The 27,620-nt window shown below is 43.8% G+C and overlaps 1 protein-coding gene across 1 annotated transcript in view; it reads left to right on the top strand.

Annotated features, from left to right (window-relative positions):
• The window catches only part of CSMD2 (CUB and Sushi multiple domains 2), a 304,278-nt gene that overhangs the window by 69,122 nt on the left and 207,536 nt on the right, over positions 1-27,620 (top strand). The window contains exons 4-5 of the mRNA XM_075722124.1: positions 9,490-9,684; positions 16,251-16,458. Coding sequence (XP_075578239.1) covers positions 9,490-9,684; positions 16,251-16,458 — 403 coding nt within the window. The remainder of the gene's footprint in view (positions 1-9,489; positions 9,685-16,250; positions 16,459-27,620) is intronic.

The raw sequence follows: 27,620 nt of genomic DNA, 5'->3' as shown, positions 1-27,620 counted from the left end.
TCATGCTGAGTGCTCAGTGAAGTGCACCTTTTTTCCTCCTTGTTATTTTTATGTGGGAACCTAACATGGTATTTTTGTGGTTACGTATGAACTCTTTCAATATGATCTTTTTCAGTGTAGAATTATATTATCAGAGTCAAACCATTCAGCTTTAATGTCAGTGATGTGAAATTCAAACAACATGTAGGTTTGCCCCATGTAGTGGAACAAGATTCAGTTCTGAGATCTTGAGGTTTCTCCTAGGTTCAGTCCTAGTCCTTTCTCTTTCTATTAATGTGCTCTGAGTGTCCTTTAACACAAATCTGTATCGTGTTTCCATGACAATATTTATACAATAGATGCCTTTCTTGTAGCATGTATATATGGATTTTTCATTTGTAACATCTCTTTGCATCAATTCCTGCTGTCTTCAAGGTCTCCTTGCAGTGTTTGGACCATTATACTATTCTAGATAGAACTTAAATGAGCATGTCTGCGTAGATACAGGCTTAACCTTTGAGTAAAGCTTCCCAGTATCTTGTCTGCGGAGAGAAGAGTGAATGAGGTGAATTTTTTTCCATTTTGCTGATGAGTAAAATGGAACGGGACAGGAACATTCACTATGTGATAGGTGGTCTCTCCAGGGTTCTCTGTGTCCCCTGGCTTGTTTTCTTCAACTGGAAGGTGGGTTTTGGTTGGCAAACTGGAGATGTATACTTATGCTAAGGATTGCAGTAACAGCTACCAGATTTTTTTTTCATGCTGAGATCTGTGAACGATGGCCAGCAGCCACTGCAGTTGTAGAAAAGCTGAGGAGGTGGCTGGATGTTTCTCCCTCTCAAATACTGTCGTGGTTTAGCCCCAGCCAGCAACTAAGCACCACGCACATGAACTCTCAAGCTATGATTGTTGATGGTTGCTTTTCTTTTTTTTTTTTTAAACTAGTCTTACGGGCATTTCCCCTTTCACCTTCCCTGCCTGCCTTAACCTTAGTTTGCATAACTGTCCTTTTAATGTCCATTAAATAGGTTGGGATGTATGAAGGCAAATGATAGGGCAGACCTGAGCACCCAGATCCACAACATCTACCCTTGAGTAACAGACAAGGATTTGAAATCAGAGTAAGCTCTTACTTCTGAATATAGTCAGGCATTGGGGAGAGCCCATGTGGGGCTAAAAACTTGTTCTCTGAGATGAGTGCATGTTATTGCATAGCTTGCAAAATCACGCTTGTGGCAAATTTTGCAAGATAGGCACCTGTAAATTTAGGAAACAGGACTGAGCCCTAGGCATGCTTTTATGACATAATTAGATTGCTTTAGCTTTTTTTCAGCGAAGAGGATAGAATTACCTTCTAGATTTTTTTGGTCAGTTATGACCGCAAATTAATAATGAATCTCCAGTGCCAGAAGCAGAAGACGACCTAATTGCTACGGCAGCTCAGTGGATTCTTTCATGGCACCATCTTTGAAATGTATTTGCTTTCTGGTTATTAATAGGAGGTGTCTGCACTGAGAGCTCAGGGTTCCTGGTTGCTTTTACTATTGACCACTCTACTCACCAGCATAATATTTCACCTTTCCTGGTCTCGAGGGCATTTCCCCACAAACTGATTTCACTGGTTAGTTAATGTCCTGCTCTGTAAGGCTGCTGTCCCGGTTAGTTATGCCTGCAGCATTGGCTGTTGTGTGGTATTGAGTAGCCATGCTTCCTGAAGAAGTACAGAAAAGATAACTATAGGAGGGAATAAATTAGAAGGAATAAACTATGAAGGCAGTTGAAAAATGAAAACAAACTAGTTTTTCCATGCTTATTTGTGGGGGTGAGCCAGACCGTGTGTAGTTTGTCTGGAAGCTGAAGCAACGGGAAGCTGTGAATTACGGGAGTTTCTGGCCCCACTTCTGAGGAAGCGGGTTATTCACGGCTTAGCCTCAGTATAGTTATGAGCTAACACAGTCTGTCTTGCCTGGGAAAACGGGTGGGCTGCTGCTCGGAGCAGGAGCGTGGTGTGTGATCCCCAGCTGCCCCTCCAAAGGCTCCTGGAAGCCAGGAGTTGAGGGGTGGGAAAGACGTGTGAAAGCTGCTAGAAGAAAGGAAATCTGTGAGCTGCCTGTGGCGCTGGTGTGGAGACTCGGCAGGCCTGTGGTTTTGGGCACAGGGATCACATAGTGCTGTAGGTGAGACCCGAGGAGCCCCGGCACCGCTGGGCTCCCGGCCGGCTCGGGGCTGCTGCTGCCCTGCGCTTGGATACCTGCTGCTCCGGAGGAGTGGCTGAAAAAACTAGGAATGGTATGTTGTGGAGAATGCCTTTCCTCTGCTGTGAAATATTTATTAAAACAGATGTATTTGGCTACAATTCCTGTTTCTGGGTAATCAGCCAGTATCTAGAGAAGAGCAGTAAGCGGAGAAACAATGTGGTCTCTAAAGTTGGAAGTGGCTTTTTTTTAACAGAACAAAGAGCAGTCCCTGTCCAGGGACACTCTCCAGCAAAATGCAGAGCGGATCAACACTGGCACCCAGTGTCTAGATAGAATCAGTTCAAATCTGGGTTTCCAAATCTGACACCCTTGTTTTTTCATACTGACAACTTGGCTTTGTCTTGACGTACGCAATGGAGCGAGGTGCTTAATCTGACATGGCAGCTGAACTCTCTGGGGCTGCAGTTTTAATTCTGCTTTCGTTTGGTTCCTGCAGTTGTCTTCTGGTGCTGATAACCACTGCAGTATTGCTTTTCTTGGCTTGTCTTTTACGTTACAAAAAGATGCAGGCCTTTGTTTCCCTTGGAACGGTTAACCTTAGTTGAAGGAGGAAGAGAGAGAACAAGTGTAAAACCACCCTCCTCCCTAGGGAAGTTTTTTTCAGGTTACTCTGCAGCTGTTAAATGCCAGTTCAATGAAGTCTTTAAACTTACACTTAAATCCATTCCTGCTAAGCAAAACACTTAACCGCATACTTTAAATTAAGCTTGTGTTCAAGTGTCATTGCACTGAAAAGCAGCAGGACCAGAGCACGTTCACAAAGACAAGCGCGTTCTCAAGAGCCTTGCTGATTAGGCTCCGGATGCAGGAGAGCATTCCGGGTTGGGATGGCATGTGAGGACCACTGGTTCTGGAAACTAAGCACCTGCTGACATCTAAGCTTCTGCCAGCACGACGTTGTTCTTCAGGGCCCAGCAAAAGATTTCTGTAGCCAGGCTTCAGTATCTGTGCCTTCATTCTAGCCAGGCTTCCTCTACTGTGCTCAGCAAGTAATGACATTTATTTGAAAGTATAAATAATAGGTGGCATAAAGGATCCCTGCATCTCTGAAGATACATGCGATTGTTGCTGTATCTCCCACGATCTTACTGCTTTCATGTTTTGAATCTTTTGCTATTTCTGTGGTGGGATGACTAAATCGAATCTGAAGTACTCCTCTCTCAACTTACGTGGTACTCTTGGAAGTTGGACGGAAGTTGCTGTAGCGCATTCCGGGAAGGTAAATTGAAAACTGAAAATGAATTTCAAAAAAAGCCATAGAACTACTACTACAAAGAAGATGGATGATGAACCATTCTGGTCTGTTATTATCCAAAAGCAACTATCTAGCTGTTTTTTATTGAACAAAGAAATATTAGAGGGGAAAAAATAGTTTCCATTTAGCTTTATCTCTGTTGGCTGTACTGGAAATGAATCATGACATAAAAAAGGATAAAATGAAATGAAAAATATACCATTTATTTCCTTTTCTGTAGCACACGCTGGACACTTATTCTGAAGGTTAAAACTCCTGAACTAAAACAGATTGCACTAAAACACTGGTGAAAGATATTAGAGAGTCACGGAGTATGGTACTTGGCCCAGAAGTTATGGACAAAGAGGGAGAGGAACTGGTCTGTGTGGATCTCCCCCTCCCACTGGAGTTCACGTTTGTGCAGGCCAAAGGCACTGCCCGTGTTGTGCTTAGGGGTTTCAGTTAATTTTTGAAGCTGTGATGGAAATCTTAAAAGGTATTCCCCTTAAAGAATCTGTTTCTCTCCTTGAATGTCTAGGAAGGTAACGGATACAGTGCAGGTTGCCTTCTGAGTGAAATACCGCTCTGCCCAGCCTGGATGTCTAGCAGAAGAGACCTTGCTGCTGATTCTCTTGGATGTCTTGGCTTCCAACCCCCACTGGACTCAGGAAGTGCAGGAAAATGGGAAGAAGGGTTAAAAAAGCATAGTGGAGATTAATTTGGGAATGGGTGTGCAGTGATGACAGAGCCAAGTATATTGGGTCAACGGCTTTGTTGTTTTGCTTGGTTTGTGTAGCATCCTTTCATTGGGATTTGTAAATTATTCCTGCTGTTATAACTGTATTCAGGAGCTATAAGTGCCTGCTCCGGCATGGCTGGCTTGCTTGCTTTCTTTTCTTTTTTATTAGGAATGAAAATTAGTTGGGAATGAGGAGATAATGTATGGCCTCATATCATAAAAGTCGCACTCGTGATAAGATTTCAAGGTTAGAACAATGATACCATTGAAATATCTGTCATAAACTACCACAGATAATTCAAGCAATAAAAATGCTTCTTTTAGCTATGTAAATAGGGTAATAGACTGGAATGCAGTATCTAGATGTATTAAACGTTGGGGTTATTTTATATTTGAACAATATAAACAGAGATAAATGGAGCTGAAGATTAACTTGAATAGGAAACAAGATTTCTCCTCGGAATGGTGAGCAAGCTAGGGATGGATTTGAGTTTGTTTTGTCTGAAAGTACCTGAATTGGTAACTCCAATGTATCAATGTGATGAGCAAGAGAAACATTTGTCTGCTTTTTTTTTCTGGCCTTTTTTCCTCCTGACAAAAAGAGCTATGGGGTTTTAGGAAAGGCTGATGTAATTAGGCTGAATGCATTTTGATGGTGGGATGCTGTCCAAGGATGTGTTGAGTCACATCTAATGACTTAAAAACTACTAATTAATTTTGAATGAACTGGAACAAGGAGACATGGCTTGACAAGTACTGGGTTTTGAAAGCTGCTGATTTTGAAAACTTCCAGTGTAGTGATACTGGGCAAGGGAATGAGAAAAGTTGGGAACAGCCTGGTGAGCCTGTTGAAAAGGACAGAAAGAAGTGGGGGTAAAAATTAAAGTCAGTGAATGGTATGAAGCTTCTGATGCAGGTCAGCAATTCTGGCAGCTCTTCAGCAGCTCGCAGGAATGGGTGGTGGAAACTTCTCAAATGTGTTGTTTCCATTTCCAGTTCGGTTCACTTTCAAGCAACACGCTGTGAAATCTGAGACACGCCTCTGGTCTTGCGCTGATAGATTTGGATGGAAAGTTTCCAAAGGGTAAAGCCAGTTCCCGAGCAGTGATTGCTGCCCCCCGGCCCACTCCCCCCAGTTTCTATACTGAGCATGACACCATGTGGTATGGAATAGCCCTTTGGCCAGTTTGGATCAACTATCTGGGCTATGCTCCCTCTCAGCTTCTTGTGTGCCTCCTCGCTGGCAGAATACGGGAAGCTGAAAAGTCCTTGACTTAGGATGAACACTGCTTAGCAACAACTAAAACATCACGTTATTCTCGTTAAAGCACTTTAAAGCACGTTATTCTCGTGCTAAGTCCAAAATGCAGCTATTAGGAAGAAAATTAACTCGATCCCAGCTGAAACCAGGACAAGCTCCCCGAGGGAAACACATCTTCATTGCTCCATAAAACCTACGTAGCATACAAGATCTTGAATGATGCTCCAAGTGTAAGATGAAGGGTGAGAAATAAAAATCAGTGGAGCATGTGTGAATTCCAAAGGATGGGACAAAAGGAGCCCACACTGAAAGGCAAGAGAAAACAAAAAAAACACCACCAAAAAAAAAAGAAAAAAAGAAAAAAAAGAAAGCAAGCTTGGAGTAGAAGGAAGTTAAGTTGGGCAGAGATTGGTCTTGTGCCCTACAGGTTTCTTTTTGAAGAATGTGTGGATTTGAAGGATAGGTTGAAAACTGCAGGGGGTGGGAGAGTTCCAGGTTTTGGTGTGTTTATTCCTGGCTGATGTGCTCCGTGTCCTGACACTCCATAGTTCCCTGCTGAAAAGGTGACATTTCTGCCTTCCTCTCAGATCATCCTGTCTCCTGTTGCCTCTTAAGACAGTTGTAGCTGCAGTTCTCGCCTAACCTCCTCCAGAGATCAATTAATGGTCTGGTTCTGTTTGTGTCTGCGCTGGCAATTAGCACCCTGATGAGGGTTCCTCTGCTGTGGCGTCGGGGAGTGGGGCTCCAGGGCGGTGTGGCTGGATAGCCCTCGGGACACTCTTGGCTGAGGTATGTTGGGGAGCTCTGCAGGTGCAACTGCAATAGATTAATCCTATTTCCTGTGCTCTGTCATAAAATAAGATAATGGTTTGGCAGCTGTTCAAATCAAGACAAATAAAATAAACTGCTCTAAATTCATCATGGAAAGAAACAGACTTAGCTACAAAATGACTAACAGGACCTTCTATTCATCTGTACAAATCTGGTCTGTGGCTGCATTCATTTCCATACAATCACTGGAAAATATTATGTTGATTGGGAACAAAGCTTTTATGGGTTGGAAAAAAAAAATCCATGCTACTAATCTACAGTGGAATTGGTAAATGGGTAAGACAAAGCTTTTAATAATATTATTCTGTGCGACATCTGATGTAAATAATACAGTTCTATTAATCTCTCAAGCAATCAGAGTCTGGCTGTTAGAAGCAGCCAAGTATGAGCAATAATGTTATCTTTTCTCAGGAATGTTGGAGTAGAATCACAAATCCATTGCTGTGAAAGTGGTTGCTGCACCAGCTCAGGGAGTGGCACTGGGCAGTGGAACAAAGGCACGGAGTGACCGTGCCGAGTGATCCGCTCGGGGCTCAGGAGGACATCTCCGGACCCTGCGCCCCGGCTGTTGGGACTCCCACCTTGCAATCTGCCGTAGGGCTTTTGTGGAGCTGTGCTTTCCTGGGGAGCACAGGTGTTGTCCTCTGACTCTGCTCCCTCCCTCTGTAGGGGAAGGTGTACTTCAGCAGCTTCAGGGGCTGACCAAATTCATCTTCTGCGCAAGCGCCTCAAGGGCACGGCTGGCAGCGGATCCTCACGGGGCAGCTCTGCTGCATATGCGAACCCTGCTCCGGATGTAGCACCGGCCTCTTCGGAAGCTGTTCTTTTGGTCCGCAAGGCAGCACTTTGAAGAAGTGTTTGTCTTCTGCAGATGTGCATTGGTGTGGTGGTGTGTGGTTTTTTTTTTAAACTAAAAAAAAAATCAAGGCTCACGGATTCCTGCAGCAACCCCACCGCATCCAAAGCAATCAAGGAGTTAATGTTGCTTCCCCCAAAAGCATGTATGCGTTGTGTGTCTTGTAGCAAGATATTACTTAAGGCAGCCAAATGAAGCAGAATTTTTAAATGAGAGTCTGTTTTTCAAGTATGATTTTAAGATATGATGCAGGTTGGGGTAGTCTGATTCTTTCACAGTTCATTAAGTAGAGAGCAGCTAGTGTTAGAGATTGACTTTTAAAAATGATAGATTTTTATTTATAGCAAAGTTCTAGTCATTAATTTTAAAGGAAGGAAGCATAAAAGCAGGATTTTTTTTTTCCAAAAAGTGACATTGGTAATTTAATTAAATTGGGGTTTTGATTATCATTACAGAAAATGAAACATTAGTTCTACACTGCTTTTCAACCCATCTGACGTATTTGATAGCATCCCCCCGCTTACAAAACTTGCGTGGTCATTAATATTTCTGTGTGAAAGTTGCTGCTGAACTTCCCAGCTCCAGGCGCTTTGTGGAAAGATGGAAATAGTATTTTGGGGGAAGGAGCAAAGGGAAGAAACCTTGTCTGGCAGAGCTTGTACCTGTCCCCCCATCGCCGCGCGGTGAAGGGCTGCGTGGGGAGACGAGCCTGGGGCTCTGGGAAAGGCTGCACACAGGTGTGCGGCGAGAGCTTGCAGTCACAGCAGGGGGAAAAAAAAAAAAGACACGGAAGCAATGCAAGAGTTGAGATGTATGTGCCATTAAAATCAATCAAGTTTAAGGTGGTAAGGTTGCATTTAGTCTGGAAGTGGGTTAGCCAGAGAACAAGGTGGTCTGCCTGGATGCAGGAAGCCTAATCCCATATCCATTGCAGATTAGCCTTTCACTTCCCTCGCTGCGCGGGATACTCTGCTGTAGAGAGCCCTCTGAGGGTACCTGAACGCTGCTCCGGGGCGGCGGCGGCGGCGGCGGCTGCTGGCGGGGAAGGGCTGTGCTGGAGCCAGAGCAGGGAAGTTCCAAGTCCTGATCCTAAAGCACTGTTCCACGGCAGGACAGAAAGGTAGTGTCTTTGCATCAGTTAGTGGTAGGGATTTATGTTTCATTTCACATGCTTATGCACCGTTTTGGTTGTTTTTTATTCTGCTGCATGCCACGTACGCTAGCGTATCATTTTCCTTTTAATCTTCCTCTTTTCCTTGGCAGAGCCGCAGGCTAAACCTCCCTTAGCTTGTAGAAATTCATCTGGTTTTGTTCATGCCCCTGACAAAATTGTTTCCGATGATAAACTATCACTCAGCTTTGAATGACCATGTTTTCCTCCCTCTGATGTTTTAGCCTTAATGAAAAAGAACTATAATACAAGATGCTGCACAAGGGCCTGATTCAAATTTGATCAAGTCATTCTTCGTCTTGGTTGTCTTCATTGGGTTTTATATTGGGCTCTAAACCTATGATTTGAGTGGATCTTTTTGGAGTGGCTTATGGGAATCCATAGAGTTCTATTTGAATTCTCTGAAACTGCTGCACAAGGCATTGGTTAAGGATTTACTAGCGTTTTAGCTGCAACTTCTCCATCTTACATTCAAGTGTTCCATATTCTTTCGATGCAAATTTTTGTTGGACTGTATTTTGCCTTCAGTGGAGCTGGGTCTAACTGCGTTGTTCGGAGTCTGGTTTGATGCATATGTGTGAAATCTGGATTAAACAGAGTGCAATGAAGTATAAATCCTGGTGGGCTGACATGTTGCTCTTTTTGTCTAGGCAATAGTTGCTAATTGCGTGTTTTGCTGTCTTCTGTGTGGTTCTAAGGTATAACACGATTCTGCTTACGTTGCAGGGGCCTTTGAGCTGCCCGGTGAAGGTCTGTTGAAAAATGTTATTTCAAACAGCAATGTAATCTCTGCATTCTAATCAACTGCAACCATGTTAAATAGAACTGCGGGGGGGGGGGGGGGCATAGGAAAAGAGGGATTCTTTGGTTTAGAAACTGGTAAAACTGCTCAGGAAAGAGTGGATCTTGTTTCTGACTTGGTAGCTTGGGGAGTGATTTTTGCTTCCTAATATACATACTCGGTAGAAACGGTACTTCAGTGTTAACTGTAGCTGGCCTGATGCATTCTGGTGCAGTCCAGCAGGGCAGGTGGTGTGGTTATTTGCTCTTTACATTTTAAGTGATACATTTACTCTGAGACAAGCCCTTCCTCTGGATTCTTCACCTGACAGCTCTGTTACAATGCCCTGTCCCTAACCAGAAGCAACTTTCTTTGGCAGTTCTACCAAGTCATACGTGTGGAAATCCGGGAAGGCTGCAGAATGGGATTCAGCAGGGGACAACGTTCAGCATCGGGGACAAAGTGAGATACAGCTGTAATCCAGGCTTCTTTTTGGAAGGACACGCGTTGCTCACGTGCCATGCCAATTCGGGAAACAGTGCCTCCTGGGATTTTCCTCTCCCTGTCTGCAGAGGTAAAGTGTCCTCTCTTCATCTGCAACAAGCCACAATGAAACAGGGTTTAATGAGCTATTTGGGGCTGGGAAAACCTTCATGGACTGTAAGCTTGGTTTAAAAGACGTGAGAGCTAAACATGATGTAGTTAATATTGAGGTTCCTTTTTATGGGATTCCTTAAAGCTGCCAGGATTTGGGTGAAGAATAGGAAGGTTATGAAGTGCTCAAAGTATTCAAAATGCTGCACAAGCTACTTTAACTTCAATTTCTTTGTCTGAGGTGTGGGGGGGAAGCAGGAGTATTAGCCACAAGAAGAGGCATCTACCCAGGACCACGCAGGTTTTCTAGATCAAACACTAGGAAATGAGACTGGATTTTCTGCTTTCTGCAATGTCAAGCTGGCTTCCCTCGTGGCACGTTCCGCAGTGATTCTGGTGCTTTGCCTGTAAAGAAATGTGAGTCTGCGCAGTGCTGATGTGCGGTGGGTTGCCAGCAGCCTCAGGCAGGGGGTGCTGTATGGGGGGTAAGATCTGGCCTTAGTCTGAAAAGGCTGGCCAGCTTTCCTGCAAGCCCTTTCAGGGTAGGGAAACTTGGATTCCTTTATCAGTATAGAGCGCTTCTTGCTAATTTTCTGGGGCCACGAGGGACTAGAGAGTCTGTAAATATACAAGTGTCCGTGGTGTTATACCAGAACAGTTGCTGGTGCTTTGAAGTATTTTCCCCTCAATTCCTTGTGTACTTCAGCAGAGCATCTTATATTGATTCTTTTTATTGACTCTGCTTGTGCAATCAATCAGCAGTTCTAAGCTGTAGCATAAATCTTGAATTTAAAGTGAGCAAATATTGTTTGCTTGGTGTGTTTTTAATGCTTGCTTGAATGAGTTACACAGCAGCAATATGTGCTACTTGGTGTATTTCTTGTACGCTTACCTACTATTTTGGGGCCAATTACACCGCTGAAGGAGCGGTTCAAACTGACACCGGAGAAGGACAGCTGTCACTGCCATTTTAGTACGATCAACTGTGATTCTTTGCTTTTCCTTTGAATTAGGCTTCTCATTGTAACTTTTCTAAAAATTTTTTTTCTAATTTCACTGGAAGTGTGTGCAGGAAAAACACTCACTGCGATTCAACCTTGAGAGTATGCAAAGCAATACCCTTTTCAGAAGAGAAGGAAATTATCTGCATCAATGGACCAGTGTTTCCTCCAGTCTGACAGCATTTCTCCGATAACAGCCTGCCTTTGGTGGAAGGCAGTATCTTTTCCTTGCTGTGCTATTATTCAGACGCTTGTGTAGTAGACCTCAGTAAAGGAGGGATTAACTTCTGACCCCAACAGGTGTTGAAGTCAAGGGTTGGCATCACTGTAATTTTTGTGATTCCCGCTGCAGGTGGAGTAAAAGACCATTTTTGCATTTCTGCCTCAAACCGCCAAACTCACTTTTAATTTTACCACCGCCATTTTGATCTTGAATCCAGTAATGGTGATGGTGGCATCTGATATACTTCAGAATGGAGGAATATTCAATTCTGTGGTGCTTGCATCAGTGCTGTGTGAATTGCTCTGATGGCAGCAAAATACGCGCATGTTCAGCTGCGCTTGTGTAGCAATGCGCCTGCAGGTTCCTGGAGGTAGCCACTCCTTTTTAATAGATCTTAAAATGATCCTTCAAGACTTTACCTCAAGTAAAATTTCCAAGTTTTGGAAGGAACCAGAAATCTTTTTGTGTAACACTTATATCTTGTTCCAGGAGGGTAGAAAGAGGCAAAGACAGTCTGAAAACTGACTTGCTGAATTTGAAAGGCAGCTGCACTCCTACCATAAGTACATTTTCAGCAGTCAGACATTCATGCTTGGCTGATAAACTGGTGATACAGACTTCAGTCGTTGCATGGGGCAAAAAGATTTGCGTACTGACAAACAGGTTTATGCCACCTTCTGCAGGGAAAAGAATGTTTTCAGAACTGTTGCCTGAAGAAGAATAGGTATTTCCTTGAGAGAGAAAAGATCTTTGTGGCCTGTGTAGCCTATGATTACTTCTATTAATATTAGCTTACTGGTCATACGAAACTGAAAGTTTTGTTAAATGTATTTGTACGTATTCATTTATTTTCTAACGTAAGTTGGAGACGGGTCATGCTTCTGGGCCAGATCCTGACAAATCGCGATGAAAGGTGCCCTCTGGCTGAGCAGGTGTCTTGGGAGTAGACTTGTCCAACGTCACTGCAAGGGACGGTGTTCGTTTGGAGGCTCAGCCCTCTCTTCCCAGCGGTATGGGACAAGTGTTGAAAACACTGAAGTTTCTACCACTCTCACCGATATCCGCTTCTGGTTTCTTTATGCTCTTCTCTTTGAGCTTGTCTTCTGCTTTGTAACATCCTTTTCTATCTATTGGTAGCTTTGTCTCTGTTCCAGTCTTCATGCATTGAAATAATCGAAGATGCAGAGAAATGCATGGTAGTAAAGAATAAGAAACAAAGGTGTTTGAGAGGATGTGCCAGGACAGCAACATTTCGCAGGAGTGCTGTGGCTCAGCTGCTTTTTCTTTGTAGTTGTCGTCTGCACTCCCTTTACCCTACTCTCACTTTTGAAGTAGTGGGGTTTGTTTTTTTGGTGGTTGGTTGTGGGGGTTTTTTTTCCTTTTTTTTTTTTTTTATTTTTACAAAGACAAGTGCAATCTCAATGAGGAAGGAATTCCAGATGCAGAAAAAATGGCTTGGTGAAATGTGTCTTCGCAGAGCCAGCGAAAGTAGCTAGTGCTGCAGCTTGCCAGTGGTTTTGAAAGCACAGTTACATCGAAATTGATTCTTGGACTCTGAGCTAAAAGAGACCATAAATTCTGCACAGACTCTGCTCTGGTGAGTTATGTTTCTTGCTGGTGTGGCAGGAAGGATTAAAACTGCAGTGATCTCATTCAGGGAGCACCAAAGCAGCAGCGAATGACATCTCCATGCTGATCTGCAAAGTAGGAGAGCACGAAACTGGGTGGCAGCTGTGACTGCCCAGAAGAGAAGCTTGGCTGTGCCTGGTAGACCATGTGTAACTCAAATTTGCCTCAAGGACGGAAAGTCCTCAGCGAGTCTGGGTCAGACTGTAAAATCTGGACTAAGCTGACATTTATCCTGTCTCTCTAACGTGTGTCAGAAGTAGCTGGAATGGTTTCCTTACTGCATCTTGTGTGTTTTTACACGCTTTCTGCACAGTTGTTCTGTATTCACAGAATGAAATGAGGCCTAGTGCTTGATCTAAATGGGGCCTTAAGCTGAGTCCTACAAGCCTAGCTGTATTTTTTTATCTTGACAGTTGGTATGCTGGAGGCAAAACCCCAGCAGACTTGGAATGCTCTCTTCTGTAGCCGCAGAAGGAACAACCCTACCTGCGTCAGCTAATTTTGAGTAAAGCAGAATGGTGCTTTTGAAGCACCAAAAGAATATCCGGAAACATCTGAATTTGTTTTGTAAAGCGCTTTCATGCATGCGGAGAGAAGTCTTGCCCAGATTGTTTGCTGAATTTAAGTAGAACTGATAGGTTTATGATTCTGGTAGGCGCTTGAGTAAAAATTCAGTAAGCCAGCTGAAAAGTTGAGAACATTTGCGAAGCTACATATTAAGTGTATCAAATATGCATAATCTTATTACAAGTGGTCTGTCTTACTGTAACTCAAACAGCTGCTTAGACTGCACTGTGCCCAAAATAATTGAAGGTAAGTTCAAGAAGATTTTTTAGAAGATTGTAGAATATGTTTAAACAGTAACAACCTTTACAAAGCTAGGAAGTGTGTGTTTAGAGGGATGGGAAGGGAATACATTTTCCATTAAATAGCTTTTGCAATGAAAAATTTTCAAGGAATTTAAATTAAAACCTCCCCTTTCAGTTAAAAAAAAAAAAAAAAGAGCCAAACCCGCCATACCTTTTGGTTAGATCTTCAGCTACTGTAAGTTAGCTTAGTCCCATAAAAAAAAAGGTAGTCCCCTTGTTTAAGAATTCTAATACAGCATCGAGTCAAAATTCTTTAGCATATTTCTCCATCCCCTCCTGTATTCCTTCTAGTACAAGAACAACTTTAACATACCGGATCTGGTTTCAGGCTTCCCAGACCCCAACAGTAAACGTGGCTGAGGCTTTGCCAACAGGAATTGCTTTTTCCAAGTCCTTGTTGCGTTTGCCCTTGGTGTGTGTCTTTAAGGGCTCTGTGTAGAGCCGAGCTGCGGGAACGCACGGTCATAGCGGGGAGCAAGTGTTTGGCCAAGGGCGCCCGCGCCCTTGCGAGCAGTGTTGGCACGCAGAGGCTGGGCTGCTTGACGATGCCTCGTGGAAGTGGTGCGGGCCCTTATTTGCAAAGGTACTTTGAGTGGTTGCCTAGGGCTGATGGCAGCCAGGCGGCAGCAATGTTTAACATGCTATGTTGGAGATAGCTGCCCCTCTGGAGGTAAATGTATCTTAAGAATAAATTGCCCCTTCAGATCCCTGTGCATTGCTGAAGCAGCTAATGACCTTGCTTCTGCTCTGCCTGCCTTGCTGCTAGGCATGTGGTCTGAGAATTCACTCTCAAATTCTTTTTTGTATCTATTTCTTCCTAGCATCTGCAGGGGCACTTATTCATGAGAAATTAGATTTGAACATACCAGTAAACTGGTGAATTGTGCTTATCCTGTTTGGCTAGAACCCATTCATCTTCTAAAAAGCTTTTTCATTCTGTCAGAGGGAGGGTTTGGAAGTGGCCCCTTTTTGCATGGACCTTCTCTGGAGGTCCCACTGTGAATCTTCTGTGAGGCGTTGAAGTTTGAAGGATTTCCTGGTGCTTGGACTAGATGGAGAGATCTTTCAGCCTAAATTTATTGAGGATTCTAACTGCACTTCAGTGTCCATGCATAACTTTAATTCACTGACGATATGATTGCAGCAAAAAGGTAGCTGTTGTAACAGAATACCAGGGAATAGAGCATTGAGTTGGGATTTCAGTGGCCTTTTTCAGTCCTAGTTTTGGCTGTGGGAGTGGCCCAGAAGTAGTTGCATGTCTGCCTATGTGTCTGGATTTTTGTCCTATTTTTTTGGCCTTCCCTGCTTTCTGCGAGTTCCGCAGTGATCAGCGACGTGCCATCCCGGTCTGAGCACAGGAGCAGTTGCAAAGGGCCGTCCGTGATTGCCACGGGGGCTTAGAGGTGCCCGTGCAACACGCGTAGTGTGTTAATGCAGAACGAACAGCAAGTTACAGCCTGGGGCCTTCCTATCTCAGTGGCTTGCTGTCGGTCACCAGGAAGCAGCTGGCTGCGCTAGGACAGCAGATGGCCGCGACAAGGAAAAGTTGGCGTGTATGTTTGTCTTACTTTGTCTTTCAAGTTTCATGAGCTAGAGGCTGCAAGTTTCAGCCCTGCTGATAAAAGCTGCTGATAGCACAAGACACTAATTCCTGAAAAGGTCTAAAAGCTGAAGGATCCTCCTGTTCTCACCTGTGTTAAATTTCAGTTTGGGTTTTTTAAATAGTTTGTAGTGAAAATAAGTGTTTGTAATGTAAAGCCCCAAGCTCCTTGACTAAAGCATCTGAAATGCTGCTCTGTAATACATGTTGTAAAGTTAACAGGCTTTTCGTAGCGTTCCAAATAAATGCTGAGCTGATGCTGCATGTACGAGAGCAGTGAGCTGCCCAGATGCTAGTCAAGTGAATTCTTGGTTTCCTTTATCTTCCTGCCCATGTTTTCTTTAGATCTGCCTCCTTTAGTTGCTCTAATAGCTCCTGCTGATAAAATTGAGGTTGTAAAAATGAAAGAATCTGCACAAACAGGAGATCGGATGTAATCAGGAAATGTCACTGCTAGATTCCTGAATGAGTAGTAAGTTTTTACAAAAATAAGTTTTTACCACTATGATTTTGGTAACAATGTCCATTTCCTTAAGAAATTGGAGTAAACCAAGACATGTAAGGCAGGTGTGTGGGATACTCCACTCTCTTTCTATTATATTTCCATTACATACAGTGCTTGTACTCTCAAGTCCCGTTGCTCCAGCCCTTGCGGGTGTGTGTTGCTGGTGATGGTGCTGAGAGCTGTGTGAGCTGGGAACCGACCTCTCCTGCCGCTGTGGTAGGAGAGCTTCCACGTGTCTGTGAAACCCCGCTCAGTCACGGAATTCCTCGTGGTTTCCTCCCACTTTGCTGGCTACGCAGATGGGAGGAAACTTGCAGAAAACTCCTCAGAGGATCCTCATCAGGAGTAAGGGATGGAACAGAAAACTCGGGCAACAACATGCGAGGAAATGGGATCCTGATGGTGAGATGCGTTAGGCTGAGAACCGCCTCCCCAGGGAAGTGGTAAAGCTCTGTCACTTGGGGTGTTTACAATTAGACTAAACAAATCACTCGTAACTGTACGGTGGGGAATAAGCTGGTACTTGCCAGGAGACACTGGCTGACCTAATAGGATTTTGCATCCCTCGACATCTTTGTCTCTTAACAGTGTGTAATAAAACACACCCTGACAAAAGCACTGGGGCTTTTAAAGCTTTGCTTTGAATTTGGGCTTATTCTTTTTTGATGTACTGCTTTGTGCATTTCAGCAAAATCTGATAATTTGCATTCTGTTTCCAGCTGATGATGCTTGTGGAGGGACTTTGCGGGGACAGAGCGGGATTATCTCAAGCCCTCATTTTCCTTTGGAGTATGGCAATAACGCAGACTGCACGTGGACTATTCTCGCTGAACCTGGAGACACTATTGCTCTGGTTTTCATGGATTTTCAGCTGGAAGATGGATACGATGTTTTAGAAGTTGCTGGAACAGAGGGATCTTCACTCTGGTAGGTTACTACTGGCCATACTTCATTGTGGTCCGTGCAGTCATGTAGTACCCACTGACGTTTTCTGTGTACAGATCCAAACTTTAGAGGGTGTTCAGAGCAAACGGGGTTTGTGCCTGAATGAGGATGGTTCCCAGTTATTCCCAGTCAAGCTTGTAGCTGCTACCTTCTAATAAACTCCATGGGATGCTTTGTATTTGCTTGGTAAACTTTGCAGTGACTATTGTCTATTTTAAATCATGTTCTCTGCAATAAGATTTCATAGTGTAGCTGGTTAGAAGAAATAAAGAATTAAAAAAACCCCAACACTTCAAAACCGAAGAAACCCTGCTCAAACATTGTCACGCTCAAACCTTGGGTTCGCTAAATCGTTTTCTGATTGTTGCTAACTATGTTGCTGACAAGTTGACTTTACTGTTAATGAACTTTTGGCAAATGTTTCTACAGATCAGCTTGTCCTTTAGACAGGAGGCTGTGTATAGAATTTCAATACCCCTCTCATCCCATGGTTTGCTTCAGCAATGCTTTCAGAAATACTGCTTTTATGTATAATAAATGCCACACTGATTCCCCCCCCCCCCCCCCCCCCCCCCCGATATACAAGACCTGCCCAAATGATCAGTGCTCTGAGGTCTGAAGTGAGGGCTTGCAGAAGGAATTTGACATATTGCTTATGTTGCTTTTATAGCAGAGGACAACTCTGCCTGTAGTTGATCTTCTGCTCTGTGTGCTCAACAAACAGTTTATAAGTCCTAACTAGCAGCAAATGGAAGGGAGTAGTCTTAAACCCAGCATCCCTCTGGAAGGGAAGAATTAAGTGTTTGAAGTAATTGGGTGTTGCCTGGGATTATCAGCAGGAAGTTAAATTACGATTATTTATGAGGATTCTGTTGCAGACACAAATAACATTCATTTAAGTAATTTATACTTGCCTGGCAATTACGGGGGAATAGGATTTGAATGTTTAGGATGTATTGATGTGAGAGAACTTGCCATTTACCATGTACCAATTGTTTACTGTTCCCAGGACCCCTCTGAAAATTAGATGTTGCTGTTTCATGAAAAAAACCCTGGTTTTATTAGCATGCATTAATATTTTAGGGTACTGTTAGTTTTTAGCCATTATGTACTGCAGTGAGGATCAGTCATCTGTGGTATGTGGTAAAGATGAATGTAGCTAGTTAAGAAACATTATTCAGCCTGGAGGTGTTGCCAGTGCAGCACTGTGTCTTGTCATACCAAAAATAAAACAATGCCTGTCAGAGTGAACCTGCTGGGGAAAAAAAAGTTAATAAACTGCCTATAGATACAGCATGGTAGAACTTCAAAAATGGCAAATGCGTCTTAGAAAATTAAGCCCTTTGACTTTCAGTAGTACATGTACGTGCACACGCACTCTTTTAAAAATGAGATTTAGGAGCTATTTTAAAGGCAGTGTGTTTTACAGACATCAGTTGCGGGGCCTTGTCAGAGGCAATGATGATGTAGTCACCTTCCTTCTTCGCCCTTCCCCGCCAAGTGCCCATGTGCTGCATCTTTAATGATTCCTCTCCTCCAAATGTATTTTCCCTGGGAGCTGGATGAACTTTGTGAGCTCCAGCAGCAGTGGGCTGTTGTTTCAGTCGGCTGGCGGAGCAGGCCAGGCGAGATGCGCTGTGTTAATGAGTGAAACGGGTCACACAAACATGAATTTCATCCAGGGCTCGTAGAAGCAGCTGTTCCTGCTTTCTGAGGTTCATCCTGCATTTTTATAGCTCCATGAAATACACACGGGCAAAATAAACACACCAGTCAATTCAAAGGGACCTCATTTAGTATTCTTGAGAAGTAAACTTTTCAGTCCCATAAGCAGAATTACAAAGAGTCTTATTTTGAGTTTAATTTTTCAGAGCTGGCCTTCACAACTCAGAGCCTGATAATTAAATTCAGATGACTCATTTTTCCCATTTTTAATAACTTTTGCCTGTAGGGGGAAAAAAAACGTGGAGCTCGTATCTTCTCTTTAAACATGTTGATATGATTCAGCTTGAAAATACAGCTAAAAACCTTTTTTCCTCTCTGTCTATGAAAACCTAGTTTTAATTATTGGTAATATGGCAGATAGACTTGCGGCCAAATAAACAGTTCTATTGAAGTATCTTGCAGCTAAATATTTCATTTCCTAAGCGTTATAAATAGTTTTAATCTGGTCCAGAGATGTACACAAATAAACAAAATTAAACTTCATCTGGAAGTATAATTCATATGTATTTTCAAGCTATGAAATATTACATAATGGCAGCATTTACAAGAGCACCAACTTGGCACGTTAAGTAAGCTTGACTTGGCCTGCACTTACTAAAATCTCCTATGTTGCCGTTCACCCTCCCTTCTTCAAAAATTGAAGCGTCGTTGTTTTTATGAGCCAGGTTCCCTTAACCCTCTTGCCTTCAGCGGTCGCCACAGCTGTGTCCGCTGCGCTGCACGTGGGTCTCGGTGCACACAACCGCTCCCCGGAGAATCCCGTTACGAGTTCCATTTGGTCCCTGACCTGTCGGATGCGAATCCTGCAATAAGTCTTGAAAGCGAAAGGGCATTGCAGGTCTAAGCATCCATATGTCAAGCAGAGCAATAGAGGTTGAGCAGCTATTTGAGACATATTAATAAAATAACGCATTTACAGCTCTTTTAACTGCTATCACAGTTTCTGTCATGGGACCTTGGGGTCTAGATTGCCTTGACAGGTGAGAAATAAAATTCTACTGAACAGAGAACGAGAGGGGGGAAAAAAGCAGCAGTGCGAAAAAGAGCCGGTCAGATTAGAAAGGACAACGTGGGGGTCTCCAGGCTAGGAAGAAAAATTGGAAGGACGGCAGCAGGTGCCCTGCTCTCCTTTGAGGTTAGCTGGAGCGGCCATCCTAACCGGAGCGCTTCCCTGCTAGGGGAGGGGGCTCTGGACACGGAGGGGTGCGTGCTGTGTATGTCTGCTGGTGTCCGATTCCCCAGCTTTTTCTTCTCTTCCGGACTTGGGGTTTTCTTCCCCCTCATTTTGTACTAGCTGAGAGAATTGGAAGGATTAACGAAATTCTTCTCTATAAATACATGTAAAAGAAGAAACTCCCTCAAGGGAGCTTGGGCTCCAGCCCTTAAGGGGGCTGAGCTCTGCTGATCGCACGCTTTGTGTCAGTATCTGCTCGGAGCTGGCCACATCCCTCGGCTGACACTTCTCGGGAGCGTCTGCTGGTTACGGCCGCTTTGTGGTACCTGGTTGAAAGCTGTCTTCAGCGTGAGCATCCCTGTGGGTGCTCCGTTACACTGAAAGCACTAATGCATTTTGAGCTGAGCACCTGAAATGCCCAAGGACCGTGTCTGATGGCAGGGAAGTCTCCAGGCTGCTCCTGGATGGCGCTGAACCTGCTCTGTGGCAGACGTGTCCCAGCCTCATCTTCCCGTTAATAGCTCAGTGATTGCTCTGAGGCTTTGGGTAGCTTTGACTTTGTTTAAAGTACTGGCTTTGGTCTCCTGCGTGTTTTTCTGCAAGTCCTTGGATAGTTGCTGGGGGACATCTGAGGTGACGGGATGGGAACTCCTGCGGGGCCGGTAGGAGCCTGGGTGCTGCGGCTCCGTACTGGTGGCTCTGCCCTTTGTCGCACCTCCAGCACCCACCTCCCCTGAGGGTTTCGAGAAGGCAGGAACGTGCTGTGCAGCAACTGTTGGGCTGCACTCTGAGCGCACATTAATGAAGGGTAATTTTTTGCTTTGCCTGTTGTGGAAGAGGTCTGGATTTCCTATGTTTGTGCATATTCGCTGCAGTTTAAGTGTATGCAAACGATGAAAATGTGATTGTCTCTTGCGCTGCTTTCTGTCATCTGTTTAGGTCTCATCTAGCTGGTCTGGAACTTGTATTTAATATTAGGCATAATGACTTGTATTATGATTATTAAAGCATTATGCTGCTGTTGCCAGAGAAGGTGGTGTAGGAGATGACTAATAATCCAATTTATGTATGTGTGTTTACAGGAATTGACTAAGATGAAGTGTACATTTTGCTGGCTATAATGCAAATACTTAGCAAAGAAGGTTTTTGCAGTCATTCCAATATAGCTGAAGCAGGCAAGATGGGTAAAAGGTAGAAGCCTTGTTCTTGGGCTGTGTAGGTGCAACATGCATATGCAACAGAGTTCCTCTAGAGCAGGGGTGTTCAAAGTTGTGGAAATACAGGAAGACAGTCTAACGTTTGCCACATAAAGTTTCTTGTATGCTATTAAGTTAGAAAACAGGAAACGAAGGGGAGACACTGTAAGCCTCTGCTGAACAGGTAAGCAGCTAGCGATACCCTTTCCTTCAAAATGATGTTTGGTGCTCCACGGCCATTTGTTCCACCAATGAAACTGTTTAGAAACGTCTGCTCCTGCCAAATGAATTAGCTCCATGAGGTAAAACTAACAAGTATCTCATTTGTCTGACTGACAGACTGGCATGTTTTGAAGGTTCGTTAGATGTTTCTAATTTTCAGATGGGAAATTTACTTTGAGTTGTAGATGACTTCCTTAATAATGAGGCTTTTCAAATCTTTTATGTCTGTGTTGCATTTTGCAACTGTATTTGGTGGATTATGAGACTCCAAAGTGGGAAGAGGGACTGGGCTTTTAGCTAGGAAAGGTGCTCCTGTTGCTGCTATATTTCTGGTGTTTTTCAGATTAAAAATAGCACAGTATGTGAAGGGTCAGAACCTTTTTGGGTTGTTCCTTAGCCTTGTATTAGGTTTTAGTGCAGCAATTAACCTTCTTCCCCCTTGCCCTCCATGACCTTGTTTCACGTAAACTTTTTGCTTGAGCTCAGCTGAAAACAGAATGTTACCTGGCAAAGCACCTCATAGTATCGTGCTGAGAAGTTGCATGTTGACCTGGGAATATGATTTGCTTTTGAATTGCTCCCTTCATTTGCCACTGGGCCCTTGTTTTTCTGTCCAAATTTTGAGCTTGCTTAGCCCAACCTATAGCTTGGGAATGGAACTGCTACGGTTGCTTATCCTTCTCCTCTGTGCAATCCAGACTGTGCCCACCCTTCTGAATTACAGTCCACTGCGGTGCATTTCCTCTTGAACTTAATTATGTTTATTTCTTACTGCAACTTCTACTGAATGTGGCTACATTTTTGAAAATTGAAATGCTTACCCTTGAAAGAAAGAAATGAGGCCGACAATTTCCAGATGCCACCCGCTCCCTTTTATTTTTTTTTATCTGTTTCATGGTCCTTTAAAAGCTGCTTTCTCCTCAATTGCCTCACTTACGTATTTTGTTCCAGGAGGACACGAGCACATACTGAATTGCTGTATCGATGTAGAGTCTTGGTCTGTGGTATCTTTCTTCCCTATGATCCTCCTCTTGATTTAATTATTCTACCTTATGGAACAGGAGTCTAATTTTAGGGGGGTTGCACCATCTGCCGTGTTGCCCCTCTGCTGCCCTCCCACTCTTTTAGCCTTCCCTTGTCGTTTCCCCAGGAAATGTTTTTTTCCTTGATTTTCTGTTAATAATCCCGTGCTAAGTGAATGCAGTGGGAGAAGCAGGGCTGCGAGTAACTGTCAAATCGATGGAGTTTATTCCATCTGAATCCAGTTCCTCTTCAGTGTCTCATCTTCGTTTTGCCTTTTCAGCCTTGGAGCCATATTTTGCTCATCTTGCTTGCAGGAATGCTTTCCTTCTCCTTAGGACTACTTCTGCACTTAACTTGGGTAGAATTTGGTTTTAGCTTTGTCTCTTAATTTCCTTAAAGCAAGGGAGCGTGCATTTCCATGTGCATGTGTATTACTTTGCATTACTTTTCTAGCACAGTGGTGCCTGATGCGAAGGCAACGTGGGCATCTTGCTCTGCTTCAGAAGTACTGCGGCACGGATGTTGTGCAGTGGGTTAAAGCAAATGGGACCATGTGCCAGGGTGAGCCTGGGAGGAGAGCTGAGGACCTTTCAATTTAAGGTTCCTCTGTTTAATTCTATAATAGCTTCCTTTCTGGAGCTGAACCCAGGAGACCCCTTTTGGACATCAGCCCTTTCTGGAAAAGCGTTTCAGAAGTTCTCTCTTGTTGCTGTGTTTCTGCAGAGAGCTGAGTTAGGGGGAGGAATGGTTGGACCAATATCGCCTATGTTTCAGACTATTGCTGACTTTATTTCTTTCCTTGTCATTATCTGCAGTTGACCCTTCCCTCCCCACCACCCTTGTCTATCTGCTAAGTGGTTTCTAATACTCATTAAAGTTCTCCTATGCGAGATCTGCTTTGTGCTTCCCTCCTGATGCTGGTTATTTCGTACCACTGGCCAGGCTAATCTGTTCGCACATCTTGTGCTCCACCTGTAAGAGATTAGAGTACCTGTGTTCTTGAAGGTCACCGTTTCAGATGATGATAATGCTGGTTGGTGAAAAACTGTTCTCTGTATGTGCTTCTAATGAACCAACCGATTTTCTTTATATCAAAGCAGTTTCTGATCCTTAGAGAGCTGTCTTGGAGCTTTCAGCAGGTATTTTCATCTCCGACCTCAGTCGGTGTCTACTGGAATCAATGGTAAGACCTTGGCTCCAAAGGGCTTGTGAATCAGGCTTTAGTTATTGTCACTTCCTAAAGCGTGTTCCTCATGCCACCACGTTGCAGTTCAGGAGCCCTGGGTCTGCATCTGATGTTGCTGCTGGTTATACCGATGCTGCTGCTAGCAGGAAGCTTGCAGACTTTGCATTGCAATCAACAGTTGCGGCTGTGGGAGCGGAGAAGGGGCCCTCTCCACTGCGCTCTCCCCGCACGCTCCCCAGCAGCTGCTGTTCTTTGCAGGGATTCTGTAAAACAGATTGCCTGATGACTGCTTTAAAATTGTTTTCATCTCATTTGTCACTTCCTTTTGATCCCCCCCCAGTCAGTAATTGCTTTTATTTGAAAGTTGACAAGCATTATCCTGCCCTGGTGCATGTATGAGGCTGAAGACTTGAATTGTGTGTCTTGAAATAACATATTTCGTCACTAGTTAAAGCCTAGACAATGCATTTGTGAAAGTTTTCTTTTCCTGTGCAATGAATTAAGCTTTCTTATTGTAAGAGCTAGTTAACTTTATCTGTAGTATTCAGATGCTTTTCTTCCGTAGTAATGTTTTCCATAGGACTGGGAATGAATAAAAACCGTGTATGAAGTGGCTTTTGAAATGTCAGTTACATCTTCATTGGGATCTGGAAAATAGACTTCCGTACTTGACTGGTACAATGTTCTCCTTTTTTTCTTCCTCCTTCTAAAGCATTCATGGTGCTTTTAATTGGAAACAAATTCTAAAAAGGCTTTAAAGCTGTAAAACATTGCTTTAGTGGGAAATAGTCATCTTGCAAAACCTCCTTTTCTTGTAGAAGGTGTATTCTCTGGAGATAACATTTTGGAGAAGTTTGTCAGAAACCAGACCATCCCTGTTCTCGCAGCCAACTTCCGAACTGCCCGCAGCTCCTTGCTGGCGGCGCGGTGGTGGTGGTGGTCCCGGTCCCTTGCTGCCCCTGGCACGCGTGTATCTCTTCCCTGGGATGTGCCCCCTTTTGTAGCTTGCTGTACTGCTCTTCAGGCCTGATTTTAATATGGATCTGCAGTGTGAAGAACAGGAATTTGTAGGTCAGTGAGCTGATTTCTCTCTGATGGGAGACAGCTGGCGCAGTCCTGGGAGCCCTCGGTTCCTGGTGGTAGCTGAGGGGTAGAGCTGATTGCTTCCCTAGTGGATGCAAACAATTCGTGAGCATCCTGATTGCTGTTTTGAAGTGAAGTTAAAGGACTGATAATGCTTTGTACAAAGCCATTTCTGTAGAGTAGTACTGCACCTTGTCCTAGAGCTCCTTGGCCTGTTGCACTGCAGAAATAACTGGGAAATTCTAGAAGAAAGGGCTGATTGGGGTAAGATGGTATTTAAAGATGTTTCGTAGTTAGCATATATTTCTGGTGGGGAAAGGAAGGTTTCAACTGTACCCCAGCTGAGAAGAATAACGTGCAGGCTATGTTAGCTCTGATCAGCTAAGCACTTAGTTGACACTAAGTCCAACTCCTTCCCGAAGTCGCAGCACGGCCAAAGGCGGAGGCAGCAGGACTGGCGTTCCCCGGCTGCTGGCCGCTCGCCCTTCTGCGGGAGGAGGGTGCTCAGGGCTGCCCAAGGGCTGAGCCGCTCTGCTGCCAGGCGCGTGGCAGGGAGAGAGCCTTCTGTGACAGATTACAGCGAAAGGGCCTCGTGACCTCTCCCGCTCAGGTTTCATTCAATGAAACGTGATTGGATTTCATATACCGCTTTCTGGCTAATCTTATTTTTCCATGCATTAATATGATTAATTCTATTTGCTAGATAGTAGAGAGCATTTAATGAATATTCAGGCTAGCTTTTTAAGCCAAGAAAGAAGGTGCTTTTAGGCTGAAAATTACCCTGATCGTGCTCTAGTTGTCCTTTTTATCCCAATTTGTCCTCCTTTGTTGTTTGGTCACCTCCGAGGCAGAGAGAGAACCCTGTGTGAAGGCCACGGCTGTGTGGACTGCACCTCGAGGGATGAGGCACAGGAAGGCCTGTAGTGTGGGGGAAGCATCCCTGAAGGTTACTGAACATGATGAAATTAATATCTAGCGATTTCTGTCCTGGATCCAAACATATCAGAAGAAAGGCAGGCTTGTTTGCAAGAGCGCTCAATACCTGCAAGCAAAAGAGGTTTTTTTGCAAGACAGACCTTGTGCAAATGAGTGTAACGCAACTGGCTGAAAGCTCAGCAAAGCACCGGTAATCTCAAGAGTGCCTTCTGGACGTGACCCAAAATGTGAGTGAGCATATAGACTGTAAACCGGTGAATAATACCTTTATTTGGCAGGGGAAGGAGACTTTATGTAAGTACAAATGATGTCACAGGCTGTAGAAAGTTGGACATCTGGGGTCCTCTTTGTAACACCATGTCTCTTCCCCCGCTGTTACAGCGGGACACCGAGCTTTCCCAGTTTGAGCAAGGATTTGGACAAATGTTGGTGGGAAGGATCACTGACTTCACTTACAGGTGCTTGCAGGAGATGTCTCTGCCTTACCCATTGTGGTTTTTCCTGTTCAGAACCCAATTCACCATCTTCTGTGCGAGGCTCCAGCATCGTTTAAGCTGACTGAGGATGTGCATATGCAGAGGGGTCTCCCTTTGCAGAGGTATTCGCTATGTTGAGGGAACTGGTTTTGCGTGACAAACTCTGCCTGCCAGAGCTGGTAATAGTCATGTTTTACACCACTCACCCTTATCCACAACTTCAAAGTGAAAGAGTGGAGACACCTCTGCCGCTGTTTCAGTATTTTCAAAGGCCCCTTTCTTCTGGGGTTTCTTTGTGGACCAATTCGTGGATGCTTGCTTATGTTTACAAGTTGTGTTAAATAATGCAAGTACTTTGTTTTCACATGTCACCTGCTTCACAAAATATATTTTAAATGATCATTGCTGCTGGGTTTTCCTCCCTAGGTTCACTTCAGCTGCTTCTCATGAAAGAATAGGCTTGTTCACCCATGTTCGGTTTCTGTAGCGCTCCTTCACGTGCTCTAGGTGGAAGTCTCAACTGTTAGATTCTTTGGTGCTGAATTCATCTCTTGTTTAAATTGATTTTTTTTCGGATGTCCGATGCTAACGTAGCTCATGTACTGCTATTAAACTACAACTCCCTTCTAATTGCATTATATGCTAATTCATTAAAGTTGGGGAAGAATTGCATTTAGGATGGTTTGCATATGCTCAAGCCGCAGAGAAGTATGATTTATTTTTTGACAATTCTCAGGTCATATGCATCTCTCCAACCTGATCTTTCCACTCATCTCTAGAAATATTTCAGCACATGAAATACAGGGAAGAAATATCTATAGAGAGCCTGCTTTAGGAGATTTTTGTTGGCTGCTAAGGGTAATGTGGTGAAGTACGTGTGTGTTATTTTCTGCTCTCTAGACAAAGTGTGGCTCTCTAGCAAGACAGAGGTGTCAGATCAGCACCTTCTAGTCATGAAAAATTGCAGAACTGAAGTGTAAGAGACCCCTGACTGCTCCTGGTGGCAGGCTCTCTGAAGTCGGTCTCTCCTGTATAAACCGGAGTTGGATCGATATCTTGCTAAGTGGCAAGTTGGCAGCAAACCGAATTCTAAATGGGAAAGAAGAATGTTCTTGTGCACTGGATTTATTTCCATTTACTGTCATGATAGGCAAGCAGCTTATCACCACACCTTTGTCTCTTCTTGCGCATTCAAGCCATTTAGTCCAACCTCTTCCTATTTAGATTGCAGCTGAGATTTGGGGTTGTGAACTGGCGATATCAACATACTAACAGGTTTATGAGATAACACAGCAGATTGCGACTCAGGAGAACTGGACTTGGCAATAACCTGTTATGAGCTTGTCAGAAGATCATTTTACTGCTCTTTTTCCTTCTCTTGTTTTTTTTTGTTTCTAAGGTAAGCTACTGAAGTTGGAGATCTTCTCAGTCTGTTACTTTAGAGCTGACTCAACAGCATCTTGTTGCCCTTTGGGGGTTTAGGTACAGGACCTATTCCTGTTTCACCTAGGATGATAGACTATTGGGATAGCGCAAAGCTTAAATATATTACTGTTGGTTGATTGATACAGGTTTTGAGGTGATTCTAAGGCTGATACTGCGTTCCTTCAGGCTGTGCCAGTGCTCTCAGTCTGTACGCAGACGCAGCAAGGAGCTTTATTTTAGTAGAAGCTTCTGGTCTGATCTTCACACGTGAACAGCTCCGCTGCCCTTCCCCATGTATTCTTAGAGACAGAGGCTGCAAGATGGAGAGTAGATGGAGGAAAATTTCAGTGTTTCAAAAATTAGAGAAATGCTGATGTGTTTTGTTACAGTTCCTCTCAACAGGACAGATTAAATAAAGTGTTGCTACAGCCATAGAAATGGAAGAAGTATTCAGGTTAAGAATTAGAAAGTGTGTTTTCAGAGCTAGTTCATTGTATTTGTTAAGATATATCTTGATGTATCTATATATCTGATGTGTCTTCACAAATACAACAATGGGGCACAAAACACATACATACATATATATATATATATATATAGTTTTAGATAGCCAAACTTCTGCAATTTGATAGCTGTAGTTCAGTCCTGGAGGCCTTTAGCTGAAAGGTTGTTACTCAAGGACAAAAGTGAAAAAATTG

This window comes from Pelecanus crispus, chromosome 16, assembly GCF_030463565.1.
Source record: "Pelecanus crispus isolate bPelCri1 chromosome 16, bPelCri1.pri, whole genome shotgun sequence".
Lineage (NCBI taxonomy): Eukaryota > Metazoa > Chordata > Aves > Pelecaniformes > Pelecanidae > Pelecanus > Pelecanus crispus.
This window is presented reverse-complemented; position numbering and strand designations above follow the sequence as displayed.